Source organism: Colossoma macropomum, unplaced genomic scaffold (genome assembly GCF_904425465.1).
Source record: "Colossoma macropomum unplaced genomic scaffold, Colossoma_macropomum, whole genome shotgun sequence".
In the NCBI taxonomy this organism is placed as follows: domain Eukaryota; kingdom Metazoa; phylum Chordata; class Actinopteri; order Characiformes; family Serrasalmidae; genus Colossoma; species Colossoma macropomum.
Genome location: NW_023496043.1, coordinates 1,680,921 through 1,696,229, shown reverse-complemented (window position 1 = coordinate 1,696,229; position 15,309 = coordinate 1,680,921). Strand labels below are relative to the sequence as shown.

The window sequence follows — 15,309 nt, the reverse complement described above, 5'->3', positions numbered from 1 at the left end:
AGAAATATATAAACTATATGTCTATGTAAAAATAGACACTACACCGCAAATAAATAGTGCAAGGTACAGGTCCAAAGCTACAGCTACAGGATGCTACAAGTACAAATGATGATGAAATCAACCTTTTAGCCAACTGTGTCTAAACACGTGGGAATTAGGCCTCCGCATTTAACCCATTCGTGCAGTGAAACACCACATACACACTAGTGAACACACACACACTAGGGGGCAGTGAGCACACTTGCCCGGAGCGGTGGGCAGCCCTATCCACGGCGCCCGGGGAGCAGTTGGGGATTAGGTGCCTTGCTCAAGGGCACTTCAGTCACATACTGTCAGCTGAGGGGATCGAACCGGTGACCTTCTGGTTGGTTAAGGCTGGTTCCCTAACCTCCAGCCCACGACTGTATTAATTATTAAATGTATTAAATTATTAAATGTATTAAATTATACTACAGATAAAAATGTGCACACTACTGCACGGACTATACTACAATAAAAAGTACAAACTATAGGATTATATAAAAGTATAGCTTAAATATCTAAACAAAGCTACAAACTATAGGATTATATAAAAGTATAGCTTAAATATCTAAACCAAACTACAAACTATAGGTATATACAAAAACAGACTCTACTGCAATAAAGAGTACAAACTATAGGTCTACACAAAACCTCAAACCTCAAAGTCTATATAAAAATGCAAATCGTAGATCGGTTGCTGAGCTATCCTACATGTTTATTAGTGAAAACATAGAGCTTTAAGGTTCAGTTAAGTTATCTACCTGAGTGGATTTGCTTTGTGTGAAATAGTGTTCTTAGTCTGTATGGGTGCTATATTGACAACAGCCTGAACAAAGCTGGGCAAAATACTGGTTTAATTTCAAACTGAGGCACTCATGTTTCATAGTAGCATTAGAGTAAAATAACATGCAGACTTCTCATTGGCCTTGTTAGCTACTAAACAGTCCTACTAAATGCTGACTTGGACCATAGAAGAAACGTGTGTACCATGTCAATTTTTTTCAGTGTCAGGTTTTTTACATGTGAGACATTGAAGCTGTGACAATGACAGTTAATCAAGCATCTCTCCCTTTCTCACGCTGCAACTCAAACGATGGCCCATGGAACTACAATTTGGCATGACCCAAAATTTAGGTAGTCATGACCAAATTGGGCTTAAAAACAGGCTGAAATCAAACAATCACTAAATCACTGCTGGCTTTAAATATGACATTACAGCACAAAATCCATAACGTCTGGGCATTTTGTGCATTTTGTGCTAATTCAGATGTTTGTAAACCTTTAGTGTACAAACATCTGGATTTGTTCTCTACAGTTCTACTTACCTGACGGACTACAACTACAACAAACTCCAGAACTGAACCTGCATCACAGCTTGCACAACTACCCTGAGCAGAAGACCTAAGCAGTTGAGAAATGCTGTTCGATACTGCACACACCATGTAATTAAAATAGCCTCTGAATAACTCACTATGAATGGTTCACTACAACTTCCATGAGCACTTGACTCGATAAAGTATTTGAATGAAGATGTACACACACACATGAAGGTCTATTGCATGCATATTTGCACAGGATTAATGTCTCCTTACATGTGTGACAATAGTTTTGCATGTACAGCCCTGGGCCTGAACAAAAGTATAAATTATAGGCCTATACAAAGTACAAAGTACATATTTATTGAAGAAAAACAAAGTATAGGCCTGTGTTTTATGATCATGGGTACAAATACTACAGAAGTAATAAGTATAAGTAATTTATCTTGTGAAGATTTACTCTTTGCTGCCATATAGCATTATTTGCAAGGTTATTTTTCATTGTTTATAGAAACACACATACACTATATGGCCAATAATAATCCAGCAATAACTTTCTTGATAGGATCTTTTATTTAGCATTTTTACATTCTGAATATTTATTTACTTACCTTGTTTTTAGGAAATGTCGAACATTAAAAAGGCATACTACTTTTCACTGGGGGAGGAAACCCAAGGTTTATCTTGTAGCTAAAGTAAACAGCTCCAAATCAATACCGTCTGTTTTCCCTCTGCTGCACAAATCTATGTTATATGTCCAGAGACCAAAGATGAGGGCTCTTGCTTTTCTCACTTTTTTAATATGTTTCTACAACATTATAGGGAGAAGTGACAGCGGACAGAACAGCACAGAACAGTGAGTACAGAATTTAATGTTGTGTTTCTCCTGCTAATCTGCTGCAGTTGTCTACAGCAGTTTTACAAAGTGAGTCTACCAGATTCAGTCCTCCTAATTATAATATTCAACTCAGAAACATGGGCATACATTTGTTGAATTTATTGAGCTTCTAGTATTAACCTTAAAAGTCATGGACATTGCTGTGAAAAAGACTGGACACATGCTAGTTTGCTGGACATTCAATGGGCAAAGTTCAAGTGGAGAATGTTATCAGGATTTCAGGCAACCTGCAGCCATATACAAATGCTTTGTGTCTGAGAGAATATAATATAATATAATATAATATAATATAATATAATATATAATATATAATATAATATAATGCTAGCCTAAAATGTCTACATTGCTTAAAATGCATGAGCACCACAAAGAGCCCTCTTTATTTTCTTCTGTGAAACAGTGATCAAGTTCTCTCCATCAAAGCTGCAACTGAAGAACAAGTAAATGTACTGAAGAACATATCCAGCGATAACCAGGTAAGAACTGCATAAATAATATGCTGTAATGTATTATTATAATTTTTTGTTGTCAGCTTATCTGACTCGAGATCTCATCACCACTTTTGAAACATGATGAATTCTGGATGTCAATTTTACTTTTACAGTCCCTACATTTTTTCAAATCAGCTGAGCAGCAGGTGTGTAGAGTCAGCCTCCTTAAAGGAGTGCTTCACTCAAAAACACTCACAGGACCAACAGTAAGTGTGAGTGACTGGAAAGCAGCTGGCATCATCTCTGCATAAAGATACTCAGCTTTTATCAGCCTGTTCTGTACGTGCTGCATCTAAATTTCCTGAAAAGAGAAAACAAATCAGAAAACTCAAAACAGGCTTATAGCAGAAGTCAATGGGCAGGAGCTGAAGCTCCTATTATAGACGCGTTGTGAGTCAGTGGGGTTTTACTGTTTTGCTCTTCGCACTGAAAAACGCATTGAACTTATCACCCATGGTAATCAACCTTAGACTACAGACGCAGCAAATAAAGCTCTGACAGAGGACGATTTGAAAACTCTAGGTATCTATTTTATAGGGAATAATTGTTGTTGTTTTGCTCTGTGTGCATAAAACGCTCCTCGAGTTCAGCCGGCAGACCATTCAGCCAATGGAAAGTCGCGCTGCGGAAGGCTCCGCCCACCCAGTCTCCATGGTAACGACTGTCAGTACGCCGTGTGTTTAGCAGCCAAGAAGCTTTACAACCAGTAACGAAAGCTGTGGTTCACTTTAGCTAACTTCACAGTTTCCTATCGTAATATATGGGTATTCGTTTGGACATGCAGTCTACTCTGTACAACTGATTTTTTTAACGCTTCATGTGTTGTTTGTTAAACATTTCAGTCAGCGGACTAAATTAGCGTGTTAGCGGAAGGTAATGACTGATACGCTGATAGACCACTGCGGCCGTGTCGTCATTCTGTACACTGTAAACCCGCGTTTTGTTTTAACTCAAATAAATGAAGTCAGTTGTACATAAAACTCAGTATATCCCACACATTGCTCAACAATGTTAAGTTAAGGGAACGTTTTTGATGATTTTGTACACCCAAATGACATTTTTGAGTTGAATTAACTTTTTGCTATTTAGTCTGTTGCTATGGCAACTTTGAAACCCCATATTCAAAAAATGACAACATTTCTGTTGGTTGAAACTGAGTTGGTTGAAAATGTGTGAAACTGAGTGAAGCTAAGTAAGCTGTGAAATACAGTTACATGTTTGTTTTGTTAACATGATTTTATTAGATAAAATGTATATTTCTTTCCAGTTGGCTCCCGGCTCCATCTGTTTTCATACTGAGTGTTTGTTTTACTCACCGTCAGTGAGCTTTCGATCCACCCATGCTGCCTTTCCTCAGGCAAATGTTATTTACGTACGTTTTACTCAGCTGCCCGATATTGTGTTGCTGGCTAAGAGTGAAGGTTATCATTCTCTTTGCTAATGAGTGGGCATTTGTGTTGGTCAGTGACCATGTTCATAGTAAAGGTTAACTCTTTGGTGTTTGGTAAAGTGATTAATATCACTTAAATATAAAACATTTCTCAATTGCCTAATGAAACATATAGTTAAATCGCAATTTCAAGACGTTAAATTAAAATAATTCGAATTTACGAGTTGTGCAAACATATGTTCATGTTACTCTAACTCAAGTTTTCATTACACATTACTTAAATTTTTTTAAGGCAACCGGTTTCCTCAAAATTTTTAAGTAAGTTCAACTTATCCGGGCCTACAGTGTAGTCGCTGTGCTCTTATGCCCATATTAGGAACTCCGGGTCTGAGCTCCATTTCTCTGTGGCCAAAACGAATAGGGTTCTCGAAAAATCGCCCCCTATGTTAAATAAAAATGTTCAGAACCCGATACGTTTTGTCCTGTAAACATTGTTCTCTCGAAAACCACTCGATCCTCTGAATTACGAGGTCGGTAAAGAGTTCAAATATGAATATTGCTACATGTGAGCTGAAGCTACTGCGCACTGACTTCACGTCATTAGACTGGCTGCCTCCTTAAGCAGGTTATCACCGCCTGATCAGCTGATTTAGGCTGTCATAATATCATAACTTTTATTTTAATGCTGGTAACATTTTTCTCAGGACATTTTCTCGGGACGTTCGCCAGCTTTGTGTTCGACTTTTTCCGTTCCACCTTAAGCGGTGCAGCACTCACGTTCTGAAATTCTGCGCCATTTAAGGTGGAACGGAGAAATTCGAACAAGCAGCCGGTGAAAAAGATGCTGACTTCAGCTTCATGGAGGGTTGAAAGGCATGATATGAGGAGGTTTATCTATTTTCACTTAAGAGAGTAACATTTACTTATTTTTGCTGTTTCACAGAACCGACAGGTCAGTATTTTGTCTCGTTTGCTAATGTCTGTGATAGCTAGTCACAGCTGCTGCACCATTTAAGGTGGAACGGGAACATTCAAAGAAGAAGCTGGCGAAAAAGAAGCTAAATTCAGCCTCGTAGTTTCAACACGGGTAGTATTTTTGATACGGAGTTTTAGTCTATCAAAATATCCTACCTAGAGGTTTTATTTATGGGGATACTTGTAAATATGCGCGACAGCAGAACATTTCGGTAAGGTAGCACAGCTCGTCGGAGCACCGGCACAGCCCGCCTTAGTTTCGTCAGAGAACTTGTAGAGAGGAGAATTACCGCTCTGCAATGTCTTCTGGGTTTCTCAAACGCTAGAGGGCGCTCCCGAGCGAGTCCAAAATGAATGGGTTGATATGGAGCATTTGAGCAAAATCATAGTTTATAGATGCTTAAACATTTTAATGTAAAATAATACAATCATTTCCTGAACACAGAACAGCATAAAACATTTTAACACTGCTGTTATATTTTTAAGAGCTTTTAAACTCGAGTTATAGGAGTTTAAAACGGCGCCTCATCTACGTCCATTACGTCAGTGAGCGCGAACAGCCAATGAGCTGCTCCGCTCGCCAATCAATCATCACGCTCTAGCAGTAAAGCCCGCCTCCTGCTGCCCAAAACCCGTTTGCTGTAGAAAAAAGGAAATATATAGGTAAGATTTAGTGAAATACATCCTTCTACTTTCTAAAATTAAAGAAACGTTCTGGGCGAGTGATTAGAAACTATATTAACTGTTCGTTTTTAGCCGTTGAGCTCCATTCACTCCCATTCATTGAGGACTCGCTCGCGGGCGCCCTCTGCTGTTTAGCAGTCCTGTTTTTGATATAACGGGGGAAATAGGAAGTGGCCAGGCTTCTCATAAACCAGCTCTGCTGATACTCAGATGACTAGCTAACTAAGTAAGCCTGCTAATGTCAGCTATTCATTATGAGTTGACTTAGCTAGCTTGGGTGTCTAAATAAAAACTCATCTAAAGCAAAAGTAACTGGACACTGGGCGTTTTTGTGAGTCTAGATCATCATAAAAGGCATAGGTTAGTATTTTGGTTGCAGTAGTGATTGTTCTGACAGTTCGATGTCTCTTTATGCTCTCACTGCCCTTTTAAAAAGCTTGTGTTGGGTGTTTTAATTTATTTTTTTTTTTAAGAAATCGATTTACAGTGTTTTAAGATGTAAGTTACTGTTTTAAATGTTTTAATTCCTGATGTTTAAGCAAAGCTTTAGTGATTATCAGGCCTGTAACAAAAATGTCTGGAGAAAAAAACCTTGATTTATTTGCAACATACAGTCCAAAGCACTGTTGGAAACATGCAGAATTTAGGTGTTTTGAGTGTTTGAGTTTTGTTTCAGCTTTACGAACAAAAGTCCCCTGATGTAAGTTGTGTCATGTTAAGTAACATTAAGCTTTTAAGAAAAAAGTTATAAATATGATATAAAATGTGTTAGCACAAAAGGTGTAAGCAATGCTACACACACACAGACAAATCAGACAGTATACAACTGGTGAAATGACAAATTTAGTTGATTTTGGGTAATTAAATGAAAATATGTTAACACATCCTCTATAAGACTGAAATGTGGTGCTTTTCTGCCTATTAAGTTTCTATTGCTTTACCGACTTTAACATATTGGGGGAACAAAATGTAAAAAAAACTTTTGACTCTTGGTATTGGCTCTATTTTTATTATGTTTTGTTTGTTTAATTCAATTTCAAAAAGAAACTGAACTGTGTTGCTGAGTGTATGAAACATCCTCATTACTGAGGTCCTATCTAATGAACCTTTGCTCTGTATCAGACAGTGCTATGGCAGCCAGCTTCTCCCAGGCACATCACTGCAGAAACAGAGGTCCATCTCTACATCCATTCAGGCAGTGTGAAGCATGTCACTGACCTGCTGGACAAGCATAAAATCACCTACAGGTACAGTAAGTCAGTCTCATTAGAAGAATACTGAACCTAACATGCCGAAGTTAGTGTAAGTGGCTGAGGTGGCTAGTTGGTTCCTAGCTTTCAAACACAAATATTGTAAACCATAACACACACACACACACACACACACTTTCTACATCGCTTATCCTCCTGGGTCGCGGGGGGAGGTGGAGCCTATCCCAGCGGTCATTGGGCGGAAGGCAGGATACACCCTGGACAGGTCGCCAGTTCATCACAGGGCAGACAGACACATATATACACATACAAACTCCATGATGACAAAATAGCGGTATAAAAACAGATTTCTTTGGGGAATATTTACATTACAGCACCCTGCATGTACCTCTCCACTATGAATGGATTTAAATTAATGGATTCAAATACATTCTAAGCCAAAATGTTATAACAAAATTATCATAAAACAATCTGTCAGACATCAGGCAGCATACTTATAACCATTTCTTATAACTTTCTCTGAGACATTAAACTTCAGTCCGGTGCCTATCACCACCACTGTGAACAATTCTGAGTCTGTAAGTTTCTCTGGAGCGGAACATTTCATATCTGACCACTTTGAATGACTTTGTTTATAACTTAACCATTTAATTATGCAGTAATTCTGCAAAATGGGTGGAATTCCCCTTTAAGAGAGCTGATCTACACTGAAATAAATGCTTCTTGATATAAGTGTCAAACATTAGTGCTTGTTAAAGAAGAACTGTAATGATGTAACACATTTCATCCATGTGCAGCTGGCTGACACATCTGAATCCTGTTAATACAGAGCACCATATTTTCAGTGTAGATCCTGTGCTCCACTGTTCACGAAGGCCTACTTGTTTTCATCCAAATTAGAAAACGTCAAACGTGATCTCAGTTCTGCATATTGGATCTCAGACGTACTCTTTCTGCAGGGTTTTGCTGGAAAACACAGAGGAGCTGATCAAGCAACAGACCAGAAATGAAACAGCAGACCCTCGAAGTGGCAGCGCAAACGCTGACAGATATTACTCTTTAGAAGATGTAAGGCTTTTTATTCCACCACAAAAACAACTGAATTAGTCAAAGATTGATGTTACATATTTTATTCTTGCGTAACGACACATTCGAATCACAAATCATTTTTTCCATGTGCTCATGCTGTTGGAAATTTTTATCTTTAGCTTAGACTATCATTCCATTTTTTAAACAGATCTATCATTGGATAAATAAGACAAGGCAAGAGCATCCCGAGATGGTGGAGGTCATTTTGATTGGGTCGTCATTCGAGAAACGTCCACTTTACGTCATGAAGGTAAATGATAGCATAATTAATTGCTACTAACTGAATAGCATACCTAGCATTTGCTACTAATTAGGCTTTAAACATAGACTTTCACATCCAAGTGGTAACAAACATTATAAAGCTGTACTGAGTGAGATGTTTTTGTTAAAATTGAAAGAAGTGGCATTACTGAGTCAGGAGGAAAAACATGCTCATATAAGATTTGCTTATGCTGCTGCAGCTCGCCTTACAGCCCAAAATAATAATTTAGAAGTCAGAGGCATCGAGTCGGATTTGGCAGGAGTTTTTTGGACCACGTTATACGTCTGTACGCATTAACATCACAAGCACAGGCTCAAAAAATATCTGGCTCAGTGTTTAGGTCTCATATACAAAATCAGCATTATACTGATGAAGATATGATGACAATAGTAGATCATTCACTTACATCCTTCAAAGACATGTCCTTCACCAAGTTTTGTCTGAGTTCTCTTTGAATGCTCTTTTAACACATTCGCAATCATCAGATTCATCTGCTTGGGGAAGGGGTCTAAAGCCCAACATGTGTTCTTCCACATGTTGCGTGCAATTAGACATTTCTAAATCTCCAAATCTTACATAGTGTAGCCTTATGTAAGGTAATCCTTTAAACTTTGACTGTTTTTTAAAAAACTGTACATTCAGCTGTGCAGTTGGAAACATTCAATTGCCAGACATTTTTGTTGTGATTGCTGTTTCTCTGTTTGTTTGTGTTGTAGTTGTCAGGGAGACGGGGGGCAGTGGATAAAGCCATGTGGATGGACTGTGGAATTCATGCCAGAGAATGGATCTCTCCTGCTTTTTGCCAATATTTCATCAGATATGTAAGAGCCTAAACCCAATGTACCACTCAACAGGCCTAATGTAGCATTGCTAATTTGTTAGCAGCTGCTGAGGTTCATATTTGGTAATAATTTCTGATTTAACAATGAGCAAAGGGTTTGTAAGAGCAGATTTGTTTCTGCAGTTACACTCAAAATGTATATAATTTTTCTTTTTTTCAGGTTCTTACACATTACAACCAATTCCCTGACATCACATCGATACTGGACAAGATGGACATTTACGTTTTGCCCGTCTTAAATCCAGATGGTTACAAGTATACATGGACAACAGTAAGTTATTTAAAATCTTAAGTGATGGGGAGGACCCCCAGGACCCCCAGTTTATAGAATACACTAATGTGTTTTCAGTGAAAATTTGGTACTCTGTGTAATCTTTTGGGAATCATCTGTATGATGCATTCTGTGTGATTTTAATTTGATCATTTTTATTGAGCTGAATCATTTGCTCTGTGCAATTATTTTTTGGTGTTGACCTATTTAGTAAAATTACCTGAGACAAAATTGCATAAAAATGGCAGACATAGGGGGTGAAACTACTTACTCCTCAGACTACATAGCCAAAATATGGAAATTATGCTGCAAAGACAACTCCTATGTGAATTCGTAGTTTTTTGCTGTCACAAAAACATCTAATTTACATATGCCTGCCTATTCAGCTTACAGCTGTTTAGCCCCGCCCACTCATGCTGAAGTTATAAGGAGCATGTCAGGGGCACAGCACAACACACAGCAGCTGACTAGAACAGAGGTTTTAACCTATCCTGACGTTATGCATGTCTTTAGAAGTCCTCAGACCAAAATATAGATGTTTTGATGAATACAAATACTGAACCACTAATTTTTTCTAACACTACTTGAGCATTACCCTTTGATCTTCTCTGAGCAGAACCGCATGTGGAGGAAGAACCGGTCGGAGAGGGAGGACAGCTTCTGTGTTGGAGTCGACCTGAACAGAAACTTTGATGCTAGTTGGTGCAGTAAGTGACAAAATGTTTTGGGCCAATTTTTTAAGACTAAGCCTAGTCTGAATCACAATGAATCACAATTTGTACTAGTCCAAGACTAGGCTTAATCCATGTCCCTCCTAGGCTAATTTTTCAGACCTGGATAAAGTTCTCAGAATAAAAGTGGTGATGTTAACTGTAATCCAAAAGAACTGACTTACAACAAATACTTCACACAAAAAGCTAACATTGCATTTCATTCGTTGTTAGTTATGTTTATTATTTTTGGATAGAAAGTAGAAAATTGTGTAAATTTGATTTTTTTTTTTTTGCTTAGCTCCCACCCTCGTCGTTTTTAATTCTAATTTTTCTCCTCCTGACCAATATTCCTCTTTGAAGCGGAGGGGGCCTCCAGTGATCCCTGTTCTGAGATATACTGCGGTCAGTACCCGGAGTCCGAGCCGGAGGTGAATGCTGTGGCCAAATTTCTCCGCACCCACAAAGACACTGTCAAACTCTACTTCTCCATCCATTCCTACTCTCAGATGCTGCTCTTCCCTTACTCCTACACCTATGAGCTGGCCCAAAACCATGCTGAGCTGGTGAGTGCTCAACACTAGGCCTTTGAACACTGATCTAGGGTGGATCTGTGGCTGGGCAATACGAGACACGTCACATTTACTTTATTTTCCCGAGGTTAGAACAGGCATGATGTATGAAATCAATGGTGCCTTAAACTAACCAAAAGATACCACAGAAATCCATGTTATAGGACCAGTGATTATTCAAGGCTGTCATGATCATGAAATCGTAACTAACAATTAATTGTCGTATAAACAATTGTGATTAACATGAATAATTATTATTTGTGATTCACATTAATAATTGTTTTTTGTTCACTGTATGCAACTAATAAGATTCACACAAACATGTCTACAGGTACACATTAACATTTATTTGAATAGCTAACACATAAACAAACTTGCTCTGCCCTCTGAACATGAATGCATTTGTTGCTGTCTTTTATTTACATTTATTTGCCTCAACCCAGCACCCAATTCACATTTTGCTGGGTGCAGAAATAATATTGATATGAAATCTAATGACTGTGGAAAATGATCAGTCATCTTAAGTGAATTGCGAACATCTCAAATAATTGCAATCATGCTATTTGTGAAGTAGCAGGCACAGGCGATCCAATTGCAGGTTTAATACAAAGTTAAATAATCCAAAAATCAGCAACTGGCACTGCTTCATAGTGAGAGATGTTTGGAGAGGGGTATTTATAGGAGAGGGGATTAGTGAAAGGGGAAACAAGTGAGGGGAATGAGTGACCGACACAGCCTCAGACTTTGGGGATGCTGACCTCTGGTGTTGAAAGTCGGGAGCACAGCTGACACCATTATGCCAGAATTGTGACAGGCCTAGACTCATTTTAATAAAGGGCAGGAAGAATAATTAAAGAATTGTTTAAAAATAAATAAGGTAATGGCTTAATAGGCAAACATTCAATCAGCTCCTTGTTAGTATGCAGTTTTAATTTGACATTGTGACCTCTGCTGTTGTTGTAGTTGTTGTACGAGCGGCAAAAGTGAAGAACTACACCATTTTGAATCACCATTCATTTCACCACAGGGAACCTTTTGAAAACAGGTTAAAAACCACTTAAAGCTGAAACTTTTGTGAAACAGTCATTTTACAGTCACACAAGCCCAGAGACTATGAATACAGTATAATAGCTGTATTGGCTGAGTGATATTAGTGACATTACTGCAAATATTAAAATAAATCCCATGGCCTGTTTTTGTGGTCTGTTTTGGGAAAAAAGATGTGAAAAACATAGATAGTGTCAGATATAACTGAATGTGAGAGATGACACTACAAGTGCAGCCTGTAAAGTGCATCACAAATAATCATAATTGGTTTAAATCTCTGTTTCTTTTTGATGTATGCAGTTGTTCTATTGTAAGTACATATACATATACAATAAGTATTTATTCAGAACTGCCACAAAAAAAAAGTCAACTTAATGTATGTGATCAATATTTCTTATTCCTGATGTTCAGATTTTATTACTTAATGTTTCATATTTATCCTATTGCTTGTTTTATGTTTTTATTATTAATATTGTTATTTTTTGTATGTCCAAATTTATTTTATACTTATATGAATTACCATATTTATACCTCTTTAAACTTTATAGCTTTGTTTTAATTATTTATCCTTATGGACTTTTTTATTTATTTGTTTAAATGTTAATGATAATTCAATTTAACATGCATTGTATGGCTTTGGCAACATAGGTCCCATATCCTGTCATGCCAATAAGGCATATTTGATTTGATTTGACTGACAATACCTATGATGTGCTCAGAAAACAATGTTGTGATGTAATTTGTCATTAAACATTACAGCTTCATATTACACACACTTAATCTTGGATCAACTGTCAAACGCCTCACAGGAGAATCGACTAACCTCAGGTCAGTGTGATAAATAATCGTGTGTGTGTGTGTGTGTGTGTGTGTGTGTGCTTTTTTACAGCTTGACCTTGTAAAAGACGCATCCCAGAAAATACGTCGTTTTTACGGGAAACTGTATCGGTTTGGTGCTGGAGCAAAAACAATATGTAAGCTTGATCCAGCTCTGTCCTGATCATTCACTATATGTTCAAGCATTTGTAGACACTGCCACAGCCCAGTGGTGGGCACGGTGACCGTAGGCTTACATACGGCTGTTCCAGAGCATCCTACTCTATTGGTCATTCTGTTTCATGGAGATTATAGGTGTTTTGTCTAGCAATGGACGCTCCTTAAAGTAGATGAGTTCACTAATTAGAAGGCTCTCTGGATAGTTCCAGACAGACTTTATATGCTCAAGGATGTATTATTCTACTCATTTTGTTGCATAAAAGTGAAGACATTTAACCCAACATCCAGGGCCCACTGGGTTTACACTGTGAAAAGAGGAACGGGGCAGAAGCTAATTAGATTTTTTTTTTTTTATTATTGATATTAAAAATATTGCTTTTTTTCTGAATTAGTTGAATAAATCAGTTAAATTGCTTGTTACCCCGTGTGTTTTATGATTAATTGGTTTAATTTTGATTTAATCAAGTTGCTGTCTCCTGAGTCTATTATAGGATTCTTGGAGTAGATTAAAAGAAAGAATGAAGCACCATAAAATGGCAAATAATCTATTTTATATCTGTTTTATGTTTATTACTGAACATGTGAAATGCTACTTACACAGATAGGAATAGAATACATCTACAGAATCGAGTACAGTAAAATTTCTACTGTCACATCCACTTTTCTTTCTCATCAGATTTGGCTCCTGGGGGTTCGGATGACTGGGCCTACAATCAAGGGATTAAGTACTCGTTTACCTTTGAGCTCCAAGACCAAGGAAAGTATGGCTTCCTCCTTCCTCCGAGCTTGATCTCCGGTGCCTGCAACGATGCACTTCTGGCTGTCAAGACCATAGCTTTGCGTGCTCTACAGAAAATTCAATGAGTTGTTACTCTGTGTAGAAAAGGACACTCTGTAGAACCCTGTATGTGATTTGTGCATTCAGACCAGTGGGATTATAAACTCCGACAGGCTTAAAATGACCATAATAAGACATTTCCTATTCACCTTTAGAGCAAAGAAAGCAAATAAAAAAGATTTTCATACAAAATATAGGTCTACATTTTCTGTTCTGTTTTTTTGTTGGTTAGCCAGACTTTATATATCAGTGATTCCTCATGTTTATGCTTCTATTTGCCGAAGTTCATGCTTTTAATACAACACATTAATTCTGTTGATTACAACAGAGAACAAAAAACACCAAATGTATTTAAATGAATATTCAGCGTACCCTCACCTGTACAGTCACGGAAAGTGTGAATAAAAAGACTGTAGCCCACCTGCTGTCATGCACTTACACCTTCAGCAGTGTTTAGTTTCTACAATTCTCCAGTTTCCATTTTCCATCCTGAGCTCTGATTGGCTAGTTGAATTTATCGTCTTACAGTCTGATTGGCTGGTTAAATTTTTACTCCTGTTTTCTGATAGGCTTATTTAATTTCTCTCGAGATTTGACTGACTAGTGAAACGTTCCCTTCTGCAAGTATGATGTTTCCTCCTGCATTTTGAAAGCTAGTTGAATACTCCCCCTGGACTGGTAACATTTGCCCTCCTGTGCTCTGATTGGCTGGTTGAATTTTCCCTCCTGTAAACTGAAAGTGTGGTGGATTTTTTTCCTCTTGCTCTCTGATTGGCTGGTTGAATTTTTGCCCTGTGCTTTGATTGGCTAATCTGATCGCCTCTCTTGAAATTTGATTGGCTAGTATAATTTCTATCCTTTTGCTCCTTTCAAATAGGCTTGTTTTGATTGAAAAAAAAAGAGCTTCCCACCAAGAGGGAGCACATGAACAACTGCGCACATTGAAATTTTTCATGCAGCAAGAATTGGCCTAGTTGTGATGTCAGTGCTGTTTCCATCATGGGAAGACAACAGACAGCATTCAGATAACCTATAATATATAATAAATGGTGATGTTAATGTCAATTTTGAACACATATAGTTAACCCACATAATAATTTTGTTTTATATGAGTTCAAAAACACCAGTAAAATAGCCCAAAACCAACTGATGATTGATTGGCTGGTTGCACTGTGATTGGCTGGTTGAAGTGTTTATCCTTCAACATGATTGGATATTTCTTTTCCTTGATACACCCAGCCTTTTGTCCACAGAAGTTCATTCATTTTATTGTCAATTTGTCATACGTTCATCTCCAGTATTCACACAAAATCAAATTCAAATATTGCTTGGTTTCATTTATAATTTTAACTAACAATGGCTTTTGATTGCAGTACTTACATTTACATTGTGGAATCTTACAATTGGCTAATAATATAATAAATATAATAATATAATGTTTTTCTATGTCTGATGTGAAGTTAGGAGAAAACCAGATACTACCATACTATACATAACATACAAATGAACGCATTTCTAATGGTGGGATACTATTTTTGGCACACAGTGTGCAGTTTTGGGTGGAGCTTCAGTGAAACAAAAGGAAATGAATGAGTCCGTTTTCTGCACCTTCCGCTCGCTGGTGTCACTTTTAATCTCTAACCACCTCCACTCAGCCTGCAGCTGCTTTAATTGATTTTTATATATATATATATATT

General features: G+C 37.6%; 1 protein-coding gene across 1 annotated transcript; it reads left to right on the top strand.

Moving 5' to 3' along the window:
• The first annotated feature begins 2,021 nt into the window (after positions 1–2,021).
• On the top strand, positions 2,022–13,814 carry cpb2 (carboxypeptidase B2 (plasma)). Its single transcript, XM_036564896.1, has 11 exons — positions 2,022–2,193; positions 2,636–2,711; positions 6,898–7,022; positions 7,946–8,054; positions 8,224–8,325; positions 9,054–9,158; positions 9,339–9,449; positions 10,066–10,156; positions 10,523–10,725; positions 12,668–12,752; positions 13,451–13,814. Exons 1-11 carry the CDS (start codon positions 2,084–2,086, stop codon positions 13,636–13,638), a joined length of 1,305 nt encoding a protein of 434 aa, XP_036420789.1. The 5' UTR covers positions 2,022–2,083; the 3' UTR covers positions 13,639–13,814.
• Positions 13,815–15,309: the final 1,495 nt, after the last annotated feature.

What these genes read in the sequence shown, in the direction of transcription:
- cpb2 (XM_036564896.1), top strand. Translation starts at nt 2,084, where the DNA reads ATGTTATATGTCCAGAGACCAAAGATGAGGGCTCTTGCTTTTCTCACT. An exon ending in GTCCACTTTACGTCATGAAG is followed by an intron (nt 8,326 to 9,053) that starts GTAAATGATAGC and finishes TTTGTGTTGTAG; the next exon opens with TTGTCAGGGAGACGGGGGGC. An exon ending in TGCTGGAGCAAAAACAATAT is followed by an intron (nt 12,753 to 13,450) that starts GTAAGCTTGATC and finishes CTTTCTCATCAG; the next exon opens with ATTTGGCTCCTGGGGGTTCG.